Raw genomic sequence first — 21,490 nt, forward strand, 5'->3', positions numbered from 1 at the left:
CTGTAACTTACAATGGACTTTATTTATCTGATTACACTTAATAATTTTATTAGCTATCACCTTAATTATTTATAATTAGTTATTATTTATACAAATTTTGATATAAAAATTAAAATATTATAACATATAAATTGCATCATTAATTTCATATATTTAATAAAGTAATGTATTATATATATGCATATATTTAATTTATACATAATTTGTATATATGTAAAATTATGAATGAAGTTTATAAGTTTTCATATTGTAATTTGTAAAAAAAAAGTGATAAAATTTTAATCAATTGTTTCAAAACCAAACTGATCAAACCAACTTTATATTTGGTTGGTTTGGTTTTTCTTTATATTTGGTCAATTTTTTTAAAATGTTCGGTTCATTCGGTCTTTAGGTATGACATATCAAACTACTTAATCCACTTATTTACTCAGCCTTACAAGTTAGAACTCCACCAATATATGCGGTACACAATTTAATTAGGTGAATTACGAATTTTGATGTACTTGTTGTCACAAGTTCATGTTTTCCATCCAAACAACATGTTTGTTAAATGGATGAATGTTTGTTTCTTACTCATCTTTTACTGATATGAGATACATAACATTTTATCTTATGTAAAATCCAAAAGATTGTCTCAAAACACTTAAAAATGACACTTTGATCTTGTTTCAAAATGATATTAATATATATTAAAATTTAATTTAATTTTTTTGGTGAATTGGTTTAAAAATTTAAAAATCAATAACTGATTAAAAAATCAATTAGACCAAACATTTTGAACTAATTGATTTAATGAACTAATTAGATCGAACCGTTTTACTTAAATAGTATTTAACTTGAATGAATAATCAATCTGATTTGATTTTACTTACCTCTATTAATTTGTGCATTTAGCTTTTGCATACTATTAAATTTGAGTATGTCTACATCAATGTACATTATTAATCTTTAAATAAAGAAACAAACAAATAGAATCCGATTGAAAGTTGGGGTTAGCACTTTATAGATAGGGGTAGACCTCATAATTTTGAATACGACACGTTAACACAACATAAGAAGATACATGTTAAATATGTTTTGGGTTTAGTCTTAACCTGTTTCGTGTCTAATCGTGTCAGACACGACAAACACGTTTAAAACACATTTAAATACGCTTACTTAATTGTGTTATCGTGTTTAAGCGTGTATACATGACACTTTTATTAACATATTAAAAATTAATAGTTAAAAACTATTTAACTTTATATAAGTAAATATAAATAATTATTTTAATAAGTTTTTTTTTTTAATTTAATAAAGATATAATGTAATTATACATGCTCAATTCTAATTTTTAACTTTTGATGATTATTTGATGTTATTATTATTTTTGTTATAATTATTTTTATAATTATAGATTTTAAATTTAAATAATACAATTATATTTAATTACAAATATTTTTATTTAATCGTGTTATTAATTGTATTGTGTCGTATATTGACACGTTTAATAAATGTGTTAATCGTGTTGTGTTATGTTACACGTAATATATATATATATATATTTTAAATTTAAGATACGAATATTAAATGTATCGTGTTGTGTTATACGTATATTAAATATATACGTGTATATATTTTAAATTTAAGATATGAATATTAAACGTGTGTGTTCGTGTTTAACTTTAACGTATTTTATATCTAATCGTATCTGACACATTCACAATATGTTAACACGAATTGTCAGATCTAGATAAGGGGTTTAATCATTATATATGCATATATATAAACCTTCCTCAATGCTTGTTAATGAGTGGTTGATTCCTTAGAAATTAATGGAACTCAGGCAGAAGTTGATCACAATTTGTTTCAATCTTAAGCTAGCTAGCTTTGAAAGATGGTAAAATTCAAGTTCAACGTTATTAAACGAACAAAATTTAATTCGAGCTCATTAGCTAATATGAGTATATTTTCAATACAAGAAAATGTTTCATAATAAATGAACATAATCAACCATAGACCTGCAAACATAAAATAAAAAAAATTAATTAACAAAATCATACTCCATCAGTGTCCTTTTCTAAAACCCATAAAACTCTTACTTTTTTAATATTAATTAAATTATTTATTCATTATTTTATTATTTTTCATACAAAAATTTTGAACATCTATATTATAAATTTTTAAAAAATTTTAATATACATCAAAATCTAAAATATTGTCCAAATTCAAATATATTTAACTTAATACTATTTCTTTGGACACTTTTAACTATACAGATATATATTTATTATAACACAGAAATGGCATAAGAGACCGAAAACGTAAAAGGCAAAACAAGGTTCCAATGTCTACCAATATCAAATACCAATGGGAATGGGAATGTTATGTGACATTAAATTAGGGACTGTGGCCAAAAACAAAAACAATCATTGAAGTTATATCTTTACATTAAAAGGTAAAATGATTATTATCTAAATATCAAATAATAGATTAGATCATAGCAAGATAAGACGTGGACAAACCTCTAGTCACTTGCTCTTACGCCGCCCTGCCAAATGAAGGTACAATTCGTAAGCCTCCAAAACGGTTGGCCGCTATTGCTGAGGTTCGAGTAATTAATTCCCATAATTAATTACTTTTTTTTATCCTCATTTCCCAAAAAAATAAAATGGCTACTATTATTATTTAATTAAATTCTTAATTTTTTACTGTATTTAAATGAGTTACTATTTTTTAATTTATACCAAAATAAACTTTATTTTAATAAAAAATTATTCCTCGATAAACATGAACAAATTGTGGACTAATTGTCTAATTCACTTCAGCACGCAAACAAAGCTCCTATTTTTACAATGGCGGCGCCTACGGTTTCTAAATAGAGAATGCATGCTACAGGCCTACTTACTACATTTTTCTCATTTTTTGGAAATATTTTAAATAATTAATTTTAGACTTTTTATAATAAAAAGTATCAAGTATTTATCTCATCAAAATTTTAAATTTTAATACATAATATATCAAAATTAGAATTTTTATTTTAATATTTATAAAATTTTTAAAAAATAACTGAAAAAAAAAACACTATAAATAAATAGTACAACCCTCTGCTCCGGCCCAAAAGCTAGAGCTATTGTAGAACCGGGATTGTATTTACTACCCACACTACCTACGAAGCCGGTCACCTGCTCTCTCTTAAATGCCGTCACACGTGTAAAACCATTACAGGTGTTGTAATGCTAACCGTGGAATTTGATTGGAGGAAATACTATTCCTTTCTCTTCACTCTTCCTGTTGTAATAATACCATAATAATTTCAATCATACTTATGTTGCAAACTTTGATCTTTATCAATATTATTTAATGTCATCCTCTGCGTCAGCTTTTTAAGGACGAGTAATACATCAATTTAATTTTAAAATTTTAAAAATCAAATTAATTGAAATGTTATTAAAAATAATTCGAAATCGATTAAATTATATTGTAAAATTCATCTCGATCAATTTTAACTATTAATAATATTAAAATTCATTCAGTTTCGATCAATGAATGTTTCCAATCTATCTAGTCTTCCTTTCTTACTTTATATGGTCTAGGAAGGAGTCTGCGTCACAAACCCAAAAACCCAAAAAGGGCATAAGAAATACTGAGGAAGAAAATTTTAAAATCTGTAAAAAAAAAAAAAAAGAAAAATGAAAGAAAAAGAACTATAGATGGTTCAGCTTTGGCGGCCAGTTAAAGATTTCTATCCTTGAAGCAGAAAGGTTTCTTGCAGGGGATATTTAACCATTTAACATCCTTATCAACAAGCAACCATTGTTGGGTTCGGCCACTTGTTTCTTTGAACCACCAACGCGTATCAATTTGATAGCTTCCTTTCCATATTGTTATCCAAAAAAGAAGACATGAAAAAGGGGAAAGGAGGAAGGATAAAGACAGGGTGATGTAGAGTCTGTGTGCGTGTATATATACAGTCAGTCCGACCCTGACAATTGTCAAAGCAAACCGCATGCAAAATGCAGTTCTAATCTGGCTTCTCTTCTCTGCTCATTTGACAGTCTTCCATCGTTTTTGAGTTTCAGAACAAGCCAAATCCTTGAATTGAATTCTCTTTTCTTTGGGAATAGGAACCATGTGTATTGCTGCCTTTGTTTGGCAAGCTCATCCGCTCTATCCTCTTCTTCTGCTACACAACAGAGATGAATACCACAACAGGCAAGTTTTCATTTCACTTGAATTCTCTTCTTTTCTTTTTTCTTTGTTTAACTTGCCTTGTTAATCGATGGGGATTTGTTATGGTATTCTTTCAAGGCCTACAACGCCAGTGGCATGGTGGGATGATGGTAGCGGGATTTTGGGAGGAAGAGATGAGGTTGCAGGAGGGACATGGTTGGCATGTTCAAAACAAGGCAGGGTAGCTTTTCTTACCAATGTGTTGGAGCTTCATACCCTACCTGAAGCAAAGAGCCGCGGGGATCTTCCTGTACTTTTCTTGGAGGTAATGCAATCTTTGTGAGGTTTGTTCAAGTTCACCTGACAAAAAAAGGGGTTGCGTAAATTCAATGCGGTCTTTGTTATTTCAGAGCACAAAGAGCCCGATGGAATTTGCAGAGGAACTAGTGAAAGAGGCTCATCAGTACAACGGATTTAACCTGATATTGGCTGACATTCCTTCCAAATCAATGGTTTATGCCTCCAATAGACCAAAGGGGGAGCCCGTTAGCATCCAACAGGTTTCTCCAGGCCTTCACGTTCTTTCAAATGCGAAGCTCGACTCACCCTGGCATAAGGTAGATATTATACATATCATTTTACGTAGAAAACAACAATGAGAGTGTTGATCCTTTTCTTCCCCCCTCTGCATGCAGGCTCAGCGGCTGGGTAAAAACTTCAAACAAATGCTCAATAAACTTGGTAAAAATGAAGTAATCGTGAAAGAGATGGTTGAAAAACTTATGAAGGACAAAGTTAAAGCTGATAAAAGCAAGTTACCTGGGATTTGTGCTCTTGACTGGGAGTTCAATCTTAGCTCCATATTTGTCGAAGTGGACACCCCACTGGTAAAAATTTCAACTATAAATTCTACTCAAAATGTGGAAATTTGGGTAGTTTTACTTATCCATCTGTTTTCCGGAATACAGGGGCTTTATGGCACAAGAAGCACCGCAGCATTGACCATACATGCTGGTGGGGAAGTTGCCTTTTACGAGAAATATCTTGAAAAGGATATGTGGAAAGAGAGAACCACCAATTATCATATCCAGAAGGTCAAGTAGATTGAGGTGGTAAACCATCCTTTCCAAAAAGAAGAGATTTAATCGTCACAACTTTTATCTATTTTTGTGTGATATCAAGAATTTTAAGCTTATGTACTTAGACTAATTTAATGATGCAGGCCTGATAAGGCACAATCAATAAAACAATGGATGAACATGTATCTAGTAATTATACTTGGCAACTGCAAAATTTCCTTCCACAGGGAATTACCATGATTGATCATGCTCTATGTTATTGCCACTGCAGAAGGTGCAGTTGGATAGAAAATGACAGCATTTAACTAGAATACCCAAGAAATCAACCAAATAAATACTTCCAATCTCATTCAAAGAGATCGTCTCGATCAAGAAATCCTCCGAAACAAGGAGAAAAAAAAACAATACAAGACGTCCAACTTGAAAATCCTAAGTACTAGAATGATACCAGTTACGGAACCTTCCGTTTAAGGTGTAAGTTTAAATTAGGTAAATGCATCTGGCAATCACAGGAGGCTGAAAAATTAAAAAGGTTTATGGAACCTCCCTGTATGGTGTAGGTTTGTTTTTTCATTTTCAAATCCTTTCATGTCCAAAACACAGGTTGCCGGCAAGGGCATGTGTGTTATGTCTTGAGCTTCATTGGATTTAAATCACTATATACAATACAGTTAAAAAGATTAGATCTTTAAATTGGATATAAAGAGACTAATAACTCTAGATATCAACATGACAATGGTGAAGCAAACACCTCCTATTCATAAACCTAACCTCATTTCTTTCTCAAGTTGTGACAGTTGTGCTAAGGTATGTTTGTCCAATGAAAATCCTGCCATCTCTGCCTCCTTGCAAACCTCCTTACACTTGGCCAGTCTCCCGGAAAACATATAAATACTAATCAAGTCCCGATAGATGTCATATGTTGGAGAGAAACCTGCTTCCTTCAGTTTCGAAAAATATCTCACAGCTCTAGAGAGATCATTCAGAGCAACAAAAACCTTTATTGCTACACGATAAGCAGGAAGATCAAGGAGACATTCCGAGGCCTCCATTTCCCAAACCAGAGCTAATGCCTCCCTGTATTTCTTCTCAGAATAACGACTATGAAGCAGGGTTGTGTACATAACCACAGTCGTGTCACGCCCAGATTGTTTGAACCAGTTAAACAAGCTCTCCACTGTCTCGAATTTCCCAAGCCTAATGCAAATCTTCATGATGGCAGTACAGTCTTGCTGACTTAAATTCAAATTCTCCCTTTCTCCGAGATCATCCAGTAAGTCCTCTACAAGCGTGTGCTTATCTGGATTCTTACCAAGCTCCAATATTAGCTTTGCATAAATGCTTGGATGCAGCATTCTTTTACTTTGCTTAGCAACTGAAAGAAGCTTCCAAGCAAGGTTCAAGTTTCCACCTTTGATGAACCCCTTCACCATCGCCTCAATCAGACTCCGATTACTCAAGCTAGCGAACTTCTCCAAGTTGACTGGCAATTTTAGTTCTCGGTTCCTTGCCAAGACCTCAACAGTTGAAGTCAAAATCCTATCATCCGGGAATAATTGAGGCTGCTTCTGAGCCCAACAGAAAGTTTGCAGAGCTCGTTGTGGAAGACCCATGTGACCCAATTCCCGAATTGTCATTGACAACGAACCCTTGCGCAAAAAACGAGCCCACTTATCGAGAACTGCAGACACATCTTCATCGGAATCAAGGTCTTTAATCTCTCTGGCTAAGCCGATAAGAAAGCTTGGGTTCTTGTATAACCGTTTTGATACAGACGCCCTAGAAGAGATTACCCCAGGAGAAGTCAATTTAACGTGTTTCTTTGGCGTAGGAGATCCCAGTGGCCGTAGCTTGTAAGGAAGTGGGAGAGGTAGAGGCCTCTCTCTGCCTAATTTTCCTGGCTTCTGAGGAATTCTTCCCTGAAAGAGTGACGATATGGCTTCGACCTCATCTGATTCCCAAACAACATAATTCCCTTGATCTTCTACTTCTTCCTCCTTCCCCTCACTTTCTTCTTCTTCTTCTTCTTCTTCTTCATTGCTGCGACGGGGAATTGAATCCATTTGTTGAGTGTCAGGGGCGGTGTCGGTTCCAGTTCTAGGCTCCTGCAAGAATAAGTTGACGCCAAAGTCAGGAGGAAGCTTGGTGAGACGCGGATAACGGTGGTTCTTCTTGGGTAGCTTTCTATAGCAAATTCTTGTGTTGGGATGTGCCATGGAAGTTACAGAAATGCTCCTTACTACTTTTCTTTTCAACGGTATGACAGGATGTAGGCTAATGGATGAGACCATGCAATCCATTTTTTGTTTTAACCGTTCTGGAATGGAACTTGCGCAGCATGAAGGGATGGTCATATGATTCAATGTCTAACACGAATTTCCTCAAACAGTTTATCTCCGTCAGCGGTTATTACCTGACAGCTTGTTTTGGATGTACGATTGTCTGTCACTTGAAAGTTGAACGAAGGAATCAATCAGGAAAGCTATTAAGGAGGAGCCCACCAACCAATCATCTAGGCCTCGCCAAGAGCCTTAAGATGCAAAAGCCACTTCCAACACCCGACGTCCTAGTCGTCATTGGGCTGCAACTCTTTTTTCTTTTGGCAATCATTAGGCTACAATTTGGTAAAACAAAGTCAACAATTGGTTTGGATGCCCCTGCATGAAGGAACCCGAAAACCATTGAAGAAATCCCAGGATTGTTCGTTGTTACTACACCAAATACAAAGCCGTGATATAAATACATCATCGAAGGAATCCACAAACCATTTAGTTTTACCTTTTTAAATTATGTATTCATTTGACTTCCATGTAGCAGGTAATCATATGCATAAGGTAGCCAAATAGAGAAACGTTGAACAAAAGAATTATTGCTATCTGAATATCATTCATCTTATGTACAATCCCTTACTTTCCCCAACGCCTTATATACACATCTCTCCCCCATCCGCAAGGGAAAAAAGAAAGAAACTGTAGTGCGCCCTACCTAGCCAATAAATTTTTAATATGCTGAGTCCTCAGAACTATACATCATCTGCGACAAATATTCCTTGCGCTCCTCAGCTGGGCAACCAAACAAGGCTCTCACCCTCGCTGCGTTTGCAATAAGGAAAGTGTAAGCCTTATGGCGTAACTGTGTATCCACACCTATGTTCACTAATTCTGCAAAAACTTCCTGCTCCGAGTAGTAAACACGTGGTCGTCCTCTCTCAGCTATATAACATTTCCCTCACTAATTGCACCTGCAACATCTTTAATTGCTTCCCTTATGCTTTTAAACTCTCTCTGAAATACTTGCAACTCCTGGAGCCTTTCATTTTTTCCCTTTAAACGATGTTGCAGACTGGGATGGCACTTGAGAAACGACTTGACTGGTATCATTCATGTCATTGTCCTCCATGGTCAGACCAACTACATCTTGCAAAGGAATACCATCAAACAATACTCCGCCAATTGAGCTGGTCCATTGACCCCCTTTAGCTCCATCCTCCTTTTCTCTATCGTTTGCAAAAAGCATCAACAACTTATCGTAATTAGAAATTCTAGTAGTCATCCATTTTTTTGAATCAGGTTTTGACTGAGATACAAAAAAACCACAATACAAGATGGAGATTAGTTCCATTAATATAAACATGCTCAGATGGCAGATAATTTAAACAGGAATATATTGGAAGGGGGGAAAAAGAAAAACCAACCTTTGCTAGAGCTTTCCATAATTCAGGCTTAGCAGTCCACATTTTAGTGTCCAGACCCCAAGCAAAACCGCCTCTGCCCTTGAAAAGGTTATAAAACTTGTTAAAATTATGCTTCAGAGTTTTTATACAATTTTTCAGGTGACCTTTTCAATTGGCATCCCAATCTTTTCATGCAATTCATTCACCATATTCTCATATGCCATCGTAGTGAAAACCTTATCAACCCTGTTTCCCAAGCTCTGTTGGTGCAAGAGCACATCAATGACGACATCATCCATAGGCTGTGTCCACTTCAAAACATCCCTGCACATTATCAATAAGATGCTAGCAATGATAGTAATCGAATGTGTTATGCTTACCTAAAGATTGGAAAGAATCAACTGTAACCAAGGACTTAACAAGGGCCTAAGATCAGTCATTCAGTTTAAATAGTTATTCACTAAATAAAAAAACGAAAACGTAATCGAAAATAGCAACTGGTGGACGCATATGAATCAAAAAAGAGAATGACCCAGATGGCTATTCACATTGCCTAGTTGCCCTTTAACATAAACTAAAGTGCACCCTTAGAAACAGGCAATTCCAGGATGTGTATTCTGTGTATTTGCAATCAACGTTTTTGCTCATGAATGGCTCTCACCCTTTCCATCTTTCAGCAAATCTACATATTTACATAGTGAATGGTGGCACACATGCACTTTGTATAGCACAAGTTGAACAACAGTCATTTGTAGCTTCATTCCGCACTCCATGTATCTAGCAAAAGCGTATAATATGCTACTGGAGAAAATATTTAATATACACAAACAAAATCTGAGTGACCTAGCAATCTTTTATATGATTATTTAGATATCAGGGTAAACATCAGATAAACCACAGCCTATCAGGCCCCCAACAAATTCTACCAAACATAGACGAAAAAGCTCCTCCTATGCATGCGTATAAATGATATAGGGGTCATCTTCCTCATCATTTAGACAGCTCAAGGGTTCAGGTTTTGCACAACAAGGCACACACCAGGGCACAAAAGAGATCATCCAACTTATTTCTCTTAAAAAGAAGAAAACAAAAAGACTAGAAAGACAAAGGGAAATGTTATCTTGTAATACAAGGTGCAATGAAAAGGGCATCAGCACATAAACTTGTCAACAGGTGAACTTACCTGAAGTTCAGAGATCAAGTGTATAACATCATGTGTCCTAACTTTGCACCGCAATTTAAAAAGCCATAACAACATTTTATATGGACTCCACCGAAAAACTACATGGAAAAAGTCCCAAAACAATCATGACAATCAAAAGATGGCATTACTGAAAGCCAGAAGCCAGAAAATATGAAAAAGACTGACCAATTACATGGTAAGATTGTGAAAAAAGGCAGTTCAATAAACAACACAAGGTTCATGACGGGCACTATTCAAACATCGAAACTTCCTTCCTCCCAATCTTTCTTTCTTGCGAACCAAAAGGAAGAAGCCCAAATCATAAGCATTTAGAGATTTCCCTAATTCCCAGAACACATAAAAGAACCCTAAACCTAGACATAAAACTTACTGAGAGCAATGCCCTGATGAATAAAACAAATTCAGTAATAAAGAAAGAAACAGCAAAACATAAAAATAATAATAAAAAAAGGATTAATTTATAAAAAGGAAACCTGTTGAGGAGATTGCTTGGATATCATCGGTCTCGTCTTCGTCGATTGGAAATCGAAGCCGGGCACCCGTTTAGAACCGGTTAACTGTCCATTACGGGCCTTTCTATCAAGGAAGGAAATATCATGACGGCCCCTTGTATGCTTCTTTGCTTCCTTTCCCCGGCCCATTACTCTCAACCCATTTTGACGATTTTGTCTTGCTACTGAAAATTCCAAAATTTGTTTTTTCAATAATTAAATTAATAATTCTCCTCCTTTCTTAAATAGTTAGCGTTTAATATAAATACTTCATATTTTTAATTTAAAAATAAATTTGCACTGTTAAAAAAAAAAGAAAATTCGTTATGAGAAATCTTAAAAAAAAAAAAAGATAAATGGGAAAGAAACTAAGAAAGAGTTAAATACAACAATTGAGATATTAATGCTATACGTTTTTTACTCTCTTTTTTTTCTATAAGTTCAATTATTACCAGAAAAAATTTTTATTATACAGTCGAATACTACGATAAAATACCATTTAAAAATTTCAATTGACTTTTTCTAGGAAACGTGATAATCGAAATGCTATATGCTTAACATGAGAATATAGCAAGAATCAATAATGTATGCTTTCAACATTAACAAATATTAAACCAATTCAGTTCGATACGTTGAGTTTTACTAAATTATTATTATATTTAAACCTTTTGTGCTTACCATAGCGTAATTTACTAATTCAATTGACTCACTCCTCCAACACTACATTGCCCCGGTAGGGAGGGACTCGACTGCCTTTTCAAAACCAATTGAGTAATTATAATAGGATTGGAGGGCATATTGGAACCATTTGTCCTTTTGGGTTCGTATCAGGTCTCAACACTTTATTGTAACTTTAACCAAGCATGAAATCTAACTTCAATCTTTGACCAATATCCAATTGTCTAAGCATATCTGGATATTTAAATACAATTATCACCAACAATTCAACATGAACCATATCCAGAAGGTCAGCAGTCAAAAACCCCTTTCATAGTCCAAGATGTGAATTGTCATTAGAGATTTCAGCTCAAAATTAGATGGCAAATTTGGAGACAACAGCATGACTCGGATACGAAGGAATTTTGAATTACAGCGTCAGGATTTACAGCTGATTTAATATTAAAACCTATAGTATTGCCACTGTTATTTGCTAAATAACAATCAACACATGGAAAAGAAAGCTTGAAAACTTGAATTCAGCAACCAGAATTACAAACCCAAACAGCCAAATCATCACTAGCGCGACCTCAATCTTGTCCACGTTCATCCATTATTATTATTATCGTTGTTGCCCAAAACTAAAGAAAAACAATTAGGCAGGTGAGCTGTTCAAGGTCGAACATCTACAGAATTCAGAATTTCAGATGCTTTGTCACAGGAATTAATGAACCAGAAGCATTGAAGCAAACAGTGAAAGCATACCAACATGCACGTTAGGCTAAAAAGGCTATAGGGTGGACTAATTCTCTACAAAGATTTATCTAAGCCATTCAACTTTAAATCAAAAGTACATTATAGCAGCAGCAGCAAATCTCCCATCTACAACTAATAATTTCTGAAGGTCAAAAGAAACCAACAGGATTCAGAGGTACATTTCCCTTAGATGACATGTGCATCTAAAAGAATAACATGGAAACATCAAAGCATTAACATAAGATGATCAAACACTATCACAGCCTACATTGATTATGCTATCCTCCGTCGAACTTCCTACTCGTCATCGTCTTCCTGCAAAAAATGAGAGAACCAATTCAATAAGATCCCCACAATAAGCAATAAGATCAGTTACATGTAACTGAAACACTGCATCATACCTCCCCACTGCCTTCTTCATCATCCTCCTCATCGTTAACCTCAGACACAGACTTTTCAGACTCCTCTTCATCATCAGCTTTGGGACCCTCAGCCTAGTATCAACAAAAAAAAACAAGCTCATGCTGTTAACAATCCAAATTGAAATTGTCTCTGCTCATTAAATAAAGACAGTTAAATCAATTACCTGTCTCTTATTGTAGGCTTTCATGTTCTTCTCATACTCCACCTTTCGCTTCTCTGCCTTAGCAACAAAAGGTGCTTTTTCCTAAAACCATATGTTTGAAATCAATAAGAAAAACATAATGGCATGTAATTTACAGAGATTTTTAACTCTTAAAACAGCCAAATACTTACAGCTTCAGACATGCTTTTCCACTTATCTCCACCAGCTTTGCCAACCTAAACAACCCGAAAGAGATATACAAATAACAAAATCAAATTAAACTAAAAGGAAAAGAACCTAATAACAAACAACAAAAGACATTGCTACTACTTACAGCAGCAACGGATTTGTTTTTAGGATGATCCTTCTTGTATTGCTCACGGAACTCCTCCCTTGAATCACAAAAACAACATTAACAAATTAGATTGAATATGAAAAGTAAATCTACAAAATGATTCCTGGAAGCTCAATTTTTCTTTGACCATAAAAAGATACGTTCAATTCACCTCTTCAATTGTGGTTTTTACGAAGAATATAAACGCCAGAGTTTTCCACGGAGCAAACAGAACAAACCAAAAAATTAAAGAAAAACCCACAAATACAGGAGAGATTCGTGAGTGATTACATGAAAACGAAGAAGGCACTGGCTGGCCTCTTTGGCTTGTTTGGATCCTTGACAGCCTTCCCCGATTTCCTTCCACCTTTCGTGGCTGGTTTCTTATTCACAGAGAGCCTATCAACACAAATCACACAATCAAGTCAAACAAAACATACATAAATCCTAATCTAGATCTGAGATCCTAGAACACGCGATCTGAACAAGCTTTCCAAAATACCGAACAGAAAATGATGAGAAAAACTTACTTAGCGCTCTTAGTATCTGACTTGGATTTACCTCCCTTCATGTCGAATCCTGACATTAAAATCGCAGATCAGCCAAAAATACAGAAGAAATCGATAGAAAAACGCGAAAAATCGTGGAAAAACGATGAAAATCAATGGAAAATACCTGGTTGGTGAGCTAGGGTTAGGGTTAGTGTTACAGAGAGAGAAAGGGAAAAAAGGAAAAGAGAGAGAGAGAGAGAGAGAGAAGAAGTATGTGTGAGATTGAGGGGTGAGCTTAGACGCCGAAAGGCGGAGATATTAAGTTGGGGAAATTGAAATTCAATTGCGCACGAAATGAAAATTGGGGGGTTTAGGCGGGATTTGGAAATTTCATGCCAGGTCAGCGATCTGTGTGCTTTTACACCATTGGCTGCGTGACTCCTAAGCTTTGCCTTTCATCTCCCTTTTGTGTTTCCTTTGTGCTTCTTCGCTCTCACTGGGGAGATTGGTTCTCTTTTCTCCTTCCCTTTTGTCAACGTGTAAGTTTACATTTTCCGCAATACTGTCTCACAGCTGGGTTGGCCATTGGGCTATATAGGTAAATTCCTTCCCCCCCACAAGATTGAGATTCAATGGGCCGGTTTCCACTCGATCTAAGCCCAATCCATTTAAAACAAAAAAAAATTATAATGGGCCAATGAGCCTTTAAGTTTTTGTCCATTACCAAAAATTAAAAGAAAAACTTGGCCCAAACCATTTCCATTTTCTTTTTGTAATGAATAAATTAAACAATAGATTATAAATTTTCTATTAAATATAACAATTTTTTATCCTATAGTTTTTCTCCATAAAATAGAGAAGAAAATAGCATGTACCTATATATTTAGAGTCGTTTACAAAAAGAAAATTTAATTCCTAATTTGTAATAGTTAAACATTTTTCTCTTTTTTTATCCAAAAATTGGAATAATAAAAATACAATGTGAACTTAAGTGCACAATATGGTTCCAAATTAATTATCAAGATTATTGAAAAATTATAGACAGCTTTAATAATATTTCGTGGATATCTTATCATCCCATATTTCTTATCAGTTTTGATAAATAAATACTCCATTTGTTCCATTTTCTTTATTTATTTTTAGTTCGAAAAGTTCCAAATGGAAGGTAAATATTTTTACATTTTCTATATTACAAATATAATTTTCATATTTTTAATTTGCTTCATACTAAAAAATATTAAATATTTATATTATATTAAAATCACATTTTAATGTGAAATATATCAAAATCAAAACTTTTATCTTAACATCCGTAAAAATCAAATAAATACAAACATTTAGAGATGGAAAGCAACAATTGAACGTGATGTAGAACCACATGTTTTCTGAAAATGAATAATAGTTATTGCAATTTGCACCAATGGAGTTTCTTTCCATAGTACATTATTGGTTATTGTCTATAAAAAGAAATTAAATGGTTTAGTTATCAGTTTCAAGAAATGGATAGTCTGTGTAACCAACAACAGGATCATGCGTGTAAAAGGTGTTTCTATCATACTTGTTAAGCACAGCATCGAGCTTAAATCTCCTTGGTAAGTCAGGGTTAGCCAGGAACAAGCGTCCGAATGCAACAAGGTCAGCACCATCCCTGGCAACCACAGCATTCCCGTCTTCTCTGTTGTATCCACCGGCCACGATAAACGTTCCTTTGAAAGCCTTTCTCATCGGCAAGAGACTGTCCTTGGTGTTTTGGCTATCAAATTGGGTGACCATCCTCGGCTCTATCACATGGCAGTACAAAATTCCGAGTTTGTTCAGGGACTGCGCCATGTAAAGGCCGAGGGCTTCAGGGTCTGAGTCGCCACAGTCATTGTAATCAGCAAACGGGGAGAGTCTTAGGCCGACTCTGTCAGCTCCAATCTCATCAGCAACTGCTTTAACTACTTCTAAAGGGAAGAGGCAACGATTTTCCAAGCTCCCTCCATACTCATCTGTTCTATCATTCACTTGGTCCTTCAAGAACTGATCGATCAGATAGCCATTAGCTCCATGAATCTCTACTCCATCAAAACCTGTAACTTCGAATCATTAATTCCCAGGATATCGATATGATAGCCAGCTGAATCCATAACTATTGCAATCCGGGTAGGCAAATTTTTGCAACGGGTAGATCAAAATGAGCGAATGACGGGGAAAAAATTGATAGTTCTATGATAGGAAAGAGTTGGCCCTGGATGCCAGGGCTCATGCAAAATGTGTAATCCAAAGTCAAGCGGCAAAGAAATATTACCAGCTTCCATAGCATTTCGAGCTGCCTTTCTGTAGTCATCTACGACTTGGGTTATCTCATCGACTGTCAATCGGCGAGGAGCTGGAAAAGCTGCAGGCGTTGTGCCATCGATGTGAGTCTTAGCTTGGATGGGTTTGGACGTACAGGAGATCGGGGGCTGACCATTAGGTTGGAAAGCTGTGAAACAAGCAATTGAATTTTCAGTACTGCACGAAACTATTCAGAATTGATTCTGCTCTCGGAGATGAGGAAAAAGCAAAGAATTACAATGATCAGAAGCCCTGCCAGCGTGCCATAATTGACAAAAGAATATTCCCCCCTTCTCATGAACAGCATGCACAATCGGTTTCCATGCATCCACTTGTTCTTCTGTCCAGATGCCGGGAGTATTTGGGTAACTTCAACCAGATGCCAGGGAAAAATGAAAAAACAAACCAAGAATCAGAGGATGACTGTGATTGGATACAGCCTCTTCTCTCTCGCTCTCACTCCAGAAAGTAGACATTGTTAATTAACAATATGAAAGTGTAGAATTTTTATTTGAAACAGAGTAGCAGAGGTTGAACTCTAGCAGAAATCATAAGATTTTCTACAAAAAAGATGATTTCGAAATCGTGTAGGAAGGTCTAACATGTACCCTTGAGCAGTTTCTGAAATACCGGAGGCTTCTCCAATCAAGAAACCACCTTGGGTTGTTCTCTGGGAGTAATATAAAACAGCATGAGTTTGAGAAACAAACTCGTAAGATCGCAGTCTGGACATTGGTGCCAAAACTATCCTACACAACAATCAAAAGAATGTACCAATTATTAACATATATGCTATCTAAATCGAATATCCATAGAAATATCATAGCATCTTAATCAGATAGATTGAAAGTTTTTAACATTTAACTATGTCCTGATCAACCTGCATGCATCCCTTGTGGAGATCATCAGAGACTTGAAAAACAAAAGTCTCTAGAATTATAATAGTAAAAATCACTTAGAAGTTATATCCAAATTCATATACAGAACGTTGGACATGGCACACTCAACTCCTCCGTACGTTTAAGCTCATGGCATTCCGTAAGTAATCTTCCATTTTAAAGGTTAGCTGAATCTGATTCGACATTGGAGACTTCTTATTCGATTACAAGAGCTTGTGCCCTTTCTGATCCATGTTGATACTGAATATATATAGCTGGAAGGAGGAGTATTCCGAAACATGAAATTTAGAGTTCATTTTTTTGGCGACCCCTGTATATGTGTGGGATATGCCCAGAACCTTAAAACGAGGTATACCCCAGCCAATATCCCTTCGAAACATATAACCCTGTCTTCCATCAACCCAGCTCCCAATCATGGAGCAAAACAGAAAAAACCCAAGATCAACCCGAAAGACTTCTTTCCTGCTTACAAAAAGCATGCAGGAGTAACAAGATCGAGGATTCAAATTAAAGTTTGTGATTTGAGACTTGGAAATCATACTACTACTTAATGAAGAAGTTCCGATATCAGAATAAATACTACTGGTCATTGTGTCCTGTTCTGTACTTTGAAAAGTGAATGTTCCACTCCATTTCTCTAATGAAATCTCATGAATGCTTTTAAAAAAAAAGTCTAGTTCTAGTACTATATATATAACTTGAGGGAAATCAAGGTACGTGGGTTCAAACAGACCTGTGAGAGAGACTAAAACTTCCCATCTTGTACGGAGTGAGGAGGGGAATAACCTCCATCTTCTCGTCTGCAGTCATGCCTTCCCTCTTATTCCCTTCCAAATAAGCTTTGTAGCAAGGACATGGGAACAGAGAAGCTTGTGTTGTTTTAGACTTATACGACCAAAAACAGAGTAGATACCATGAACCACAAGCGAAGGAAACGAGGAAAAATAACAACTAGTTTACGAATTATCCTTGGTCAATGAAAAAGACTTGTGTTTAAAAATTCACATTTAGCCCAATCATGGACGAAAAAGGCAACCCAATGTAGAATCGTGTTTGGGTTTGTTTTGTCTTTCATTCTTACTTCTGAGAAAAATGTCTTTTATTGAGGCAGTTGACATTAGCATGGCACGCAACTCAAAATTATAAGATAATAACCTTATTCTCAACTTTTATTTTTCTTGTTTTGGTTGGTGATGAGAAGTTTTTAATTGTTGGTTGCGTAGGAAACTTGAGGATCTCAATAATTGATAAATGGCAAAGGGTGGGGTTCAAAGAGCCCAGAATCTGTTGTGGATTAATTGGTCTGAGGCTTAATTGTTTTAGCTTGCTTCGTTTTTTTGTGGAAAGAAGTTGATTCCTTGGCTTTTTGTCAAAGCCTGGCATAGCAGGCGTTGAGTCATTTTTTTAGTACGGGCTTGTCCTCTGCCCAGTATGTGCTGGACCTAAACGGGGGCTTTTCTTGCTGTTTGTAGGCAGCTCTTTTTTTGTTCATTAATAAGGGACTTCCGTGTGAATCCCTTGCTTGTGAGTGAATATTTATTTATTTTTAAATAATTGATTCTCTATCTAATTAATTAATAAAGAGACTTGGCACCCGAGTATTTAACTAATTTATTGATGTATAATCTCTATTTAAAGAGTATGATTAGAATTTTTTTTTCTCAATTAAAAAAAATTAATAAAAAATCTTGAAATGGTATTAAAATTACCTTAATTTAATTAATTGTTGATGTACATATTTATACACAATCGCAATCTTTGACATTACTTACCAGAGATACATGGAATCAAATAAGACACCAAGAGTTGATTTGGAAATCATAAAATGTTTTCGAAATGCTATCAAAGTTTGATTGAGGGGATCAAGTGTGATTGTATCACTGTTAACTTGATCTTCAATTGAGATTCTCTCCACACCTTGTTGAAGTTTCTGCTACTGATGTGTCTGCAATTGCTGTTGCTCGAATTGCTGCTGATGTTGTGGATGTTAGCTGCTGTGCATTGCTTGTCTGCTTCTATTATCTGAACAGGACTCAGGAGACTTGGCTAGCTGCAGGTTTAGCAACTCGTTTGAGTTGGCTGCACACCTTGTTGAAGTTTTCGCTTCTGTTGCTTGAGTTGCTGCTCTTGTGCTTTGCTTCGAGCAGCTTCTGCTGTAGATGTTAGCAATTCGTTCGAGCATTGCATGTCCGAAATCAATGGTCTTTGTTTCCTCTCAAAGCTCGCATTGTAGAAACACATTACCTCCAAATAATACTCTAAACAAAATGCTAGGCCACGACGAATCATATCATTCGTTACACTCACAAGGAGACAACCAATCCTTGCAGAAAATGATAAGCCATACATTTTCACCCAATCATATCCATGAATACAGTGGAATTGCAAAACCAAATCATGGAAGATTTCATTCCAACGAAACATTTTGTCGTTGGCTAAGTGGTCTGATTAGGCGTACCAACTTTTGGCTTTGACCTCCAACAAGATTCGAAGAATGTCCCCCTTTCTTTTCCTATGCTTGTCTCGCCACTGTGAATCAATCTGGATCCATTCATCAGGACCCAAGTGTTTGTTTAACTCGCTTGTTTGCTGCCCTGAAATCAGCTAATCAACTCTACAAAAGTGAATACAACCCCCTCTAAATTAAGCTTGCAGTCTCTCTATGTTTTTAGTCGATAATTATATGGAATTTTCATAAATTAAGATAAACGAATTATTTAATTATTTTTATTAATTTTTTATATTTAAAATTTATAAATAAACGGATCGAATCGACTACCTAGTGGAGTTATCCTTTTTTATTTCATGGGTGTTTTAATTAAATCAAGTTACCAAAAAGTTAAAAGAAAATTCAAATTTCAAAGCCCAAAGGCCTCGTTCGTCATTTAATTTTACTCGGAAATTGAAATTCAATTTCAAACGTAGTTGACGGAAATACCCTTCAACGGCTACCAAGAGTCGTGATTAGGCAACTGAAATCCAAAAAGAAGATAAAAAAGTTCAATAATCAGGCACAAAGTTACCCGCGCGACCCGGCACTCAAATGCGCTGGGGCTATGCCAATGACGACGACCCTTCTCTGCTAATTTACGCATTTTTTTGCTCCCTTAATTTCTCGGTTACTACTTTCCAGTCAATTACTATTGCATATACAAGCTACTTGCCATCTTTGCTGCTGGTTTCTTCCTCCATAAATTGGAAGATAGATTCGAAGGGTATGACTCTTTGTAGAGAAAAAGTGATTTGGTGAAGGCAAAAAAGCCTGACAGGATAGGGGAGAGGAAATGGAGTGGCAAAATCAAGAAATGCAACAGCAAGAAGAAGGGTATCTGCAGTATCAATTTCAGAATGGGGTTTGTGGGAAGGTGATGACTGATGAACAGATGGAGGAGCTGAGGAAACAGATCGTTGCCTATGCGGTTATTTCTGAGCAGCTGGCTGAGATGCACAAAGCCATGTCTGCCCATCAGGATTTTACTGGTGGGTTGTCCCTTTTCTTTGCTCTCCCTCCTTTTTATGTGACTCTCATCCCTGTTTATGGTTCGATTGATGTTTCTGTTCATCGACTTTCATCAGATTGCGTTAAAGGTGTTTCTGTGTGTGTGTGTGTATCATACATATAAGATTTTATGTATGAAAAAAAATTGTTGGCATGGCTCTATCTTTATGGATGAATAATCAATTTATTTATGCAACATAAGACAACAGAAATGATGCTTATTTACCCGAAATGATTTATAAACTGCGAGTGCTTCTCAATTCTCACTGCTTCTAGATGTTACATTGATTTCCCTTTGTTTCAGGAATAAGGTTGGGAAATTTCTACTGTGATCCCATAGTAGCCTCGATTGGCCACAATATCACTGCTAGACAGCGATGGACTCCAACATCATTGCAGCTGCAAATCCTGGAGAGTATATATGATCTAGGAAATGGGACTCCGAGCAAGCAAAAGATCAAAGAGATAACAGTTGAACTGGCACAACATGGCCAAATTTCTGAAACAAATGTCTATAACTGGTTTCAGAACCGGCGTGCTCGTTCAAAAAGGAAGCAGCAGTCCTCTGGTTCAATCAATGCAGAACCAGAAGCGGATGCAGAAGGTTTGGGTACAAAAGAGAAGAGGACCAAACCAGAAAGTCTGAAGTTTATTGATATCCCTGCACAAGGAGTTGAAAGCTTCTATTTCCAAAATCCTGATACAGGTGCTTAAATGATCATTCTCTTTTGAATACTTAAGACAGTGGTTTTGGGAAGATGAAGCAGGTGGTTGTAGATCAATACTGTGTTACTTCAGCTTTGTTTTTACATTTTTTTTTTCTTTGTGAGCAGGGATTGATCAGTTTACTGGTAAAGTGGAATCGTCAGGAGGCTACGATCCTTATAATAATCTAGTCGAACAATTTGGCTTGCTCGGATGATGCCTTGGCAATCTCTTGCCATGCTTAGACTGAAGCTGCTGGAATTGATAGAATAGATATACGTTTGGGAGGTCCTTTGAGAAAGAAGTGTATAACCCGCAGAGAATGCTCGACTTGATCTAATTACAGTATATTTTCTTTTTCTAAGCAAGGAAAAGTTGTGCTTGTTTTAGGAGTTCCATGTTGATTTCACCTAACGACAGAGTTCATATACTAGACGACATTCTCTTTTCAAAAAATTATAAACGCAAGATTCTTCTCTTATTGTACTTATCCAATGTGAAATTTCATAATATTCTCTTAATCATATTTCTCATTTCTGATCACCTGTTGCAGCGCCTGACATGACATTAGAATCGGATCCAAATTATTCTAACATCACTGTCATAACCATTACCATTTCCCTGTAACAATTAATTTTTGGTTTCTGGGATTGTTCCCCGCCTGGT

General features: G+C 35.8%; 5 protein-coding genes across 9 annotated transcripts; 2 read left to right on the forward strand and 3 right to left on the reverse strand.

The window, feature by feature from the left end:
* Positions 3,788–5,455, forward strand: LOC18591717 (transport and Golgi organization 2 homolog). Its single transcript, XM_007018002.2, has 5 exons — positions 3,788–4,194; positions 4,291–4,477; positions 4,563–4,769; positions 4,848–5,039; positions 5,121–5,455. The coding sequence occupies exons 1-5, from the start codon at positions 4,112–4,114 to the stop codon at positions 5,253–5,255; spliced, it is 804 nt and encodes a 267-aa protein (XP_007018064.2). The 5' UTR covers positions 3,788–4,111; the 3' UTR covers positions 5,256–5,455.
* Positions 5,756–10,753, reverse strand: LOC18591719 (pentatricopeptide repeat-containing protein At2g01860). Of its 4 annotated transcripts, none has more exons than XM_018125732.1 (3): positions 10,582–10,753; positions 8,926–9,228; positions 5,756–8,727 (listed from the first exon to the last, which is right to left on the reverse strand). In XM_018125732.1, exon 3 carries the CDS (start codon positions 7,583–7,585, stop codon positions 5,990–5,992), a length of 1,596 nt encoding a protein of 531 aa, XP_017981221.1. In that variant the 5' UTR covers positions 7,586–8,727; positions 8,926–9,228; positions 10,582–10,753; the 3' UTR covers positions 5,756–5,989. The 4 variants fall into 4 exon arrangements, with proteins under 4 accessions (XP_017981221.1, XP_017981218.1, XP_017981219.1 ...); XM_018125729.1 differs by having other exon boundaries at positions 5,756–8,807; XM_018125730.1 differs by lacking the exon at positions 10,582–10,753 and adding an exon at positions 10,088–10,557 and having other exon boundaries at positions 5,756–8,807.
* On the reverse strand, positions 12,055–13,963 carry LOC18591720 (HMG1/2-like protein). Its single transcript, XM_007018006.2, has 8 exons — positions 13,587–13,963; positions 13,442–13,490; positions 13,203–13,310; positions 12,912–12,969; positions 12,769–12,813; positions 12,599–12,679; positions 12,414–12,506; positions 12,055–12,327 (listed from the first exon to the last, which is right to left on the reverse strand). The coding sequence occupies exons 2-8, from the start codon at positions 13,480–13,482 to the stop codon at positions 12,310–12,312; spliced, it is 444 nt and encodes a 147-aa protein (XP_007018068.1). The 5' UTR covers positions 13,483–13,490; positions 13,587–13,963; the 3' UTR covers positions 12,055–12,309.
* LOC18591721 (putative 12-oxophytodienoate reductase 11) lies at positions 14,747–17,556 on the reverse strand. Of its 2 annotated transcripts, XM_007018007.2 has the most exons (5): positions 17,354–17,556; positions 16,330–16,470; positions 15,960–16,090; positions 15,693–15,869; positions 14,747–15,474 (listed from the first exon to the last, which is right to left on the reverse strand). In XM_007018007.2, the coding sequence occupies exons 1-5, from the start codon at positions 17,428–17,430 to the stop codon at positions 14,882–14,884; spliced, it is 1,119 nt and encodes a 372-aa protein (XP_007018069.2). In that variant the 5' UTR covers positions 17,431–17,556; the 3' UTR covers positions 14,747–14,881. The 2 variants fall into 2 exon arrangements, with proteins under 2 accessions (XP_007018069.2, XP_017981222.1); XM_018125733.1 differs by lacking the exon at positions 16,330–16,470 and having other exon boundaries at positions 17,354–17,555.
* Positions 19,625–21,345, forward strand: LOC18591723 (WUSCHEL-related homeobox 8). The gene is made up of 3 exons (XM_007018010.2): positions 19,625–20,100; positions 20,424–20,825; positions 20,953–21,345. Exons 1-3 carry the CDS (start codon positions 19,905–19,907, stop codon positions 21,039–21,041), a joined length of 687 nt encoding a protein of 228 aa, XP_007018072.1. The 5' UTR covers positions 19,625–19,904; the 3' UTR covers positions 21,042–21,345.

The sequence above is a fragment of the Theobroma cacao genome, chromosome 8, assembly GCF_000208745.1.
Source record: "Theobroma cacao cultivar B97-61/B2 chromosome 8, Criollo_cocoa_genome_V2, whole genome shotgun sequence".
Taxonomy (NCBI): domain Eukaryota; kingdom Viridiplantae; phylum Streptophyta; class Magnoliopsida; order Malvales; family Malvaceae; genus Theobroma; species Theobroma cacao.

What these genes read in the sequence shown, in the direction of transcription:
- LOC18591717 (XM_007018002.2), top strand. Translation starts at nt 4,112, where the DNA reads ATGTGTATTGCTGCCTTTGTTTGGCAAGCTCATCCGCTCTATCCTCTT. An exon ending in TTCCTGTACTTTTCTTGGAG is followed by an intron (nt 4,478 to 4,562) that starts GTAATGCAATCT and finishes TTGTTATTTCAG; the next exon opens with AGCACAAAGAGCCCGATGGA. An exon ending in TCGACTCACCCTGGCATAAG is followed by an intron (nt 4,770 to 4,847) that starts GTAGATATTATA and finishes CTCTGCATGCAG; the next exon opens with GCTCAGCGGCTGGGTAAAAA.
- LOC18591719 (XM_018125732.1), bottom strand. Translation starts at nt 7,585, where the DNA reads ATGACCATCCCTTCATGCTGCGCAAGTTCCATTCCAGAACGGTTAAAA.
- LOC18591720 (XM_007018006.2), bottom strand. Translation starts at nt 13,482, where the DNA reads ATGAAGGGAGGTAAATCCAAGTCAGATACTAAGAGCGCTAA. An exon ending in TCAGATACTAAGAGCGCTAA is followed by an intron (nt 13,311 to 13,441) that starts GTAAGTTTTTCT and finishes TTGTGTTGATAG; the next exon opens with GCTCTCTGTGAATAAGAAAC. An exon ending in AAGCCTACAATAAGAGACAG is followed by an intron (nt 12,507 to 12,598) that starts GTAATTGATTTA and finishes TGTTGATACTAG; the next exon opens with GCTGAGGGTCCCAAAGCTGA.
- LOC18591721 (XM_007018007.2), bottom strand. Translation starts at nt 17,430, where the DNA reads ATGACTGCAGACGAGAAGATGGAGGTTATTCCCCTCCTCACTCCGTAC. An exon ending in TGGCAGGGCTTCTGATCATT is followed by an intron (nt 15,870 to 15,959) that starts GTAATTCTTTGC and finishes CTTGTTTCACAG; the next exon opens with CTTTCCAACCTAATGGTCAG. An exon ending in TCGAAATGCTATGGAAGCTG is followed by an intron (nt 15,475 to 15,692) that starts GTAATATTTCTT and finishes TCGAAGTTACAG; the next exon opens with GTTTTGATGGAGTAGAGATT.
- LOC18591723 (XM_007018010.2), top strand. Translation starts at nt 19,905, where the DNA reads ATGGAGTGGCAAAATCAAGAAATGCAACAGCAAGAAGAAGGGTATCTG. An exon ending in TGCCCATCAGGATTTTACTG is followed by an intron (nt 20,101 to 20,423) that starts GTGGGTTGTCCC and finishes CCTTTGTTTCAG; the next exon opens with GAATAAGGTTGGGAAATTTC. An exon ending in TTTCCAAAATCCTGATACAG is followed by an intron (nt 20,826 to 20,952) that starts GTGCTTAAATGA and finishes CTTTGTGAGCAG; the next exon opens with GGATTGATCAGTTTACTGGT.